Source organism: Sinocyclocheilus rhinocerous, unplaced genomic scaffold, assembly GCF_001515625.1.
Source record: "Sinocyclocheilus rhinocerous isolate Xijiao unplaced genomic scaffold, SAMN03320098_v1.1 scaffold453, whole genome shotgun sequence".
NCBI classification, from domain to species: domain Eukaryota; kingdom Metazoa; phylum Chordata; class Actinopteri; order Cypriniformes; family Cyprinidae; genus Sinocyclocheilus; species Sinocyclocheilus rhinocerous.
The window spans coordinates 1319088-1323323 of NW_015655565.1; the positions used below are offsets into that span (position 1 = coordinate 1319088).

Genomic DNA, 4236 nt, shown 5'->3' on the forward strand with positions numbered 1-4236 from the left:
GTAGGGCTGTGCAAAAAATCGAATGCGATTTTCATGCGCATCTCATCAGTAAAGCCGCTTCTGGTGATTAGTAATAAATCAGAGATTCGCATGAAAATCGCATTCGATTTTTTGCCCAGCCCTATGACACACTGCATGAAAGATAATATTCGAAAAGGCATAATAAGGGCACTTTAAAGGGGTCATATGATGAGATTTCAATTTTTCCTTTCTCTTTGGAGTGTTACAAGCTCTTGGTGCATAAAGAAGATCTGTAAAGTTGCAAAGACTAAAGTCTCAAATCCAAAGAGATATTCTTTATAAAAGTTCAGAGTCAGCCACACCTACCTAAAACGGCTCGTTCTAACACGCCTGCATTAAATAAAACTTAACAGTAAGACTGATTGATAAATGCACCCAAGTAGGGCTGGGTCAAAATATAATTAATCACAATCTAGATATGCACTTCTTAAAAACCTAAGATCAATCTTAACTTTATGCAAGTGTTTCCTGCATTCCCGCTACTGAATCTACATCCCCAAAACAAAAAAAGCCATATTTTACCATAGTTTGCAGTCCAAATTTTATTTTATATTATAAAAAACGCTTTATACAACAAAATAATGGCAAAAGCACATTCCTCACAGGTTGCATGCAATAAAATACAGCGTGAACAGTGTTGTCTGATTCACAAACAAATGACTCATTAACTTGTTCTTTTTAGTGAATCAAAACAAAGAATGCAACCAAATGACTCTTTGGAGTGGATCCTTGTAATGAATCATTGAAAAAGTATTTTTCTACTCTTTCTGAGAAGTCTATAAGTTAATTGTAATTTTATACAATAATAAATACTGAAAGTATTAAAAGCATATATGTTCCCACATTGTTACAACAAAACACTGTTATAATCACAAAAAAATTATATTTAAAATTTACTTGAATTCCACATTCAGTAGCAAAAGGAATCAAATCAAATTGAAAGCTTTTATCAAATCAAATCGGGAAATCTGTATTAATACTAATAAGCAAACTACCATGCCAAACAAACCAGAGATATAAGAAAACAAACTGCACCTCCAACAGGTGGCGGACTCAATCTCCAAGACTCTGGGTGAGGTGCTAGATATCTTTATACAACGCACCCTAGATGAGGTTACACCAAGCACATCAAACAGATGTCCGGATGCAGAGGCACTCAAAAACACATTCCTCTGGCAATTTCATTAACTTCCATGGGACACTAAGAAACTGCAAACACTCAGCACTCGAAATTCAAACTCAATCACAGGCTTTCAGAGACGGATCTACAACCACGCAACATGTGATCTGAGTTATACAGGGACATATCTAGGTGAAATTTCAAGCGGTGGTCAGAACAGAAGCAGGTGTAGCATCAAAGGCGGCTCCGAAAGGGTCAGTTTGATAGCACGTTACAGATTAACTTAAACGGTTGAGTGTTTGTGTTGGGGCTTTGTTTTTCATGCCTACGGGAGGGCTAGTTTAGGGGTCTGCCAGGTGAATGTGTGCCTAACTGGGCTGCCGTCCAAAGCTGACAGTCAATACTACACAACATCTCTTTTTTTTGTTGTTGTTGCTGTTGTTGTTTGCGGGTGTGACACTGAACTGCATAAAACATTGCAGCGATTTGCTACCTGATATCAGCATCAGTAATGTGCCTGCGTGTCTGGAGAGACACTTGATAAGTTTTTCACATATCAACACAAGAGAGAAGCAAGTAGTACAAGGCTACCCTTACAACAAATTGCCATGGTAACTATACTTTCCACTCAAATCCCACAGTTACTAGTTATTGTTGTAACTACTATAAAAGTGCAATATTAGCCACTAATGACAAAAATATAAACTGATCAAAAATCTAGACGCTTCTCACAATGTTTGAAGATGATTCCAAATGAATTTATTAGCGCTGTACAGATGTATTTGTTGTTGAGCATTTGTTGCGACGTCAGTTTAACCTATTAAAAGTTAGTTTAAAGTAAAAAAAATTAAGTTAAAAGTAAAAAAAAAATGTTGAAGTTCAAAAAAAAATTATAATTTCACACCTGGATATGTGATTATTTTAATAAATGTTTCAACTAATTTGTAGCAAAAAAAAATCTATGTAAATATCAAAGTTTCATAGGAAACAACACTTAGGCTACAAACACTCCATGTTTTCCCCTAACAATAAGAACTATGGGGTTTTAGCGGAAACTTTGCTTACCATAGTTCATTTTTGTAAAGGTTATAAGCTACAAAAGAGCGATTTAACAAATTCACAAAGAACAGTAATTATGGCAAATGCAGCTACCGCTGGATTGCGCGTCATATTTGAATATCAAGTGAATCTTTGATAAAGATTCGCATCACTCGCAAGAAAAAGCCAAATTAAATCAATGCAGAAGCGGAGTCAGAACCTAGTGAGCTGCCTACCTACCTAGACAGCGTTATTCTCGCGCCTTTGATGGCCAAAAATTATAGGCTATCTAGGTAGGCAGCTCACTACGTTTTAAGACTCAACCAGCTACGCGTAATATTCTCTCATGTTTTTTTTTTTTCTCAAACCTGTGTGACTGACTTCTGTTAGACAGAATAACAGACTCAGTCCCCGTTCACTTACACAATCGTTTTCCATACAATGCAAGTGAATGGGCACTGTCATTCTGTCTAACATCTCCTTTTGTGCTCCAATGAAGAAAATAAGTCATACAGGTTTGAAACAACATGATGAGGGCGAGTACAAGACTGGATTTTGATTTATGAGTGAGCTATGTCTTTAAGAGATGCGTGTCACCTTAAGTGCACCTTAGTTTCAAACACGCACAGCAAAGTCAGTGTAAGATAACCGTTCTTAACTATTATAACAAATAAAAAAAATGTTCTACACAAAAATCGTTAGGATACAGCAGCCTTACACGCCCAAGATTAAAAAAGAGAGACCCTGTCATCACAGTAACAATATAGTGCACTCAACTTCCGAGCAGTGACAGCTCACCGCGGCGCATCATTATTATAGCTCATGCAAAGACGCGCACTTACCGTCCAGGCGAAGTGAAAGGGAATGATGATCTTTCCCACATCGCTCGTTTTGCTGGGGTTGTTCTTTGCGGTCTTAAAAGAAAATATATTTCCACCGAGAACGTCAGTAGATCCAGAGCCAAACGTGCACGGCCCAGTGGTGGTGACTTCAGACTGGTACTCCTTCAGACACACTTTAAAGTAAGTATCGCACTCGTCCCGTACGCAGCGCTGGTCTTGAGAGTTCCGCGTGCCGTCGCAACATTCCCCGTCCCACAGCTCACCGTTTACATTTTCTACAGCAATCAGCTGCAGCTCAAAGTAGCCAGAGGAATGGGACACCTAAAATAACATTTGAATAAAAAAATAAATAAACATAAAAGACATAATGCTGGTGGTTTATTATTGAAATGCAGATCGTGTTTGCAAAACTAAGGTAACATTTTTTGAGGGAATGTGTGGCGTGTGCTTGTGCATAGAAGTCGCCAGAGAATCAGTCTACAATTTTGCTAATCTGTTAAGTGCGTACAGAGGCTGGAAACAGCTATTTTAAAAGATCCTCTAATTGATCCACCCTTCATTTTATCGGGGTGCAAGTTAACATTCATTACATCTGACATTTCCAATTGCATGAGCACATGTGGCTGCGTGATTAAAATATCGATTACTTTGAGCAAATTTCATTGAAATCGCCAGCCCACACCCATCAACTTTTGCCTGCTGATCACTGCTATGGCAATTAAATCGATCTGCAATACTAGAAACAATCAACGCTCTCACCTTCGTCCATATCGTTAACAGCAAGCACGCGATTGGGAGCCAATTCCTACTCCTGATACAATTCCACATGCCGCTGATTTATGCGTTATGAATACAAGATGAAAAACGGCCGTTAACCGGCGACAGGATCCTCCGCTCCTGACATGCAAAAAATTCACAAGCGTGGTGTGTTTGCGCGGTGATGGTCTGTGCTGATCTCTCCCTCGGTCTGATCACTTCACGGCAAATGATATGTTTCACAGCTACCACACGCCTGAGGAGATCTCGCGTGATTGACTGCTGGTTGAGCCAATCACAAAGCCTCCTGCTGATTCGTTTGGCCAATCGCCACTCGAGGGCGGAGCATTGTCAAAAACTTACGCTGTCCATTCCCCTGTTTCACAACGAGCAATAAAACGCATGTTCTTTTCCCATCAAGAATTCTGACATGTTTGTAACAGTAAAATTACAGAATTT

At 39.0% G+C, this 4236-nt stretch overlaps 1 protein-coding gene across 2 annotated transcripts in view; it reads right to left on the reverse strand.

Moving 5' to 3' along the window:
- The window catches only part of jag2b (jagged canonical Notch ligand 2b), a 54714-nt gene extending 50704 nt beyond the window's left edge, over positions 1–4010 (reverse strand). For both annotated transcript variants that reach the window (XM_016525460.1, XM_016525459.1), the window contains exons 1-2: positions 3781–4010; positions 3022–3342 (exon numbers count right to left, since the gene is read on the reverse strand). In XM_016525460.1, the coding sequence (XP_016380946.1) occupies positions 3022–3342; positions 3781–3849 (390 nt within the window). In that variant the 5' untranslated portion in view covers positions 3850–4010. The remainder of the gene's footprint in view (positions 1–3021; positions 3343–3780) is intronic.
- Positions 4011–4236: the final 226 nt, after the last annotated feature.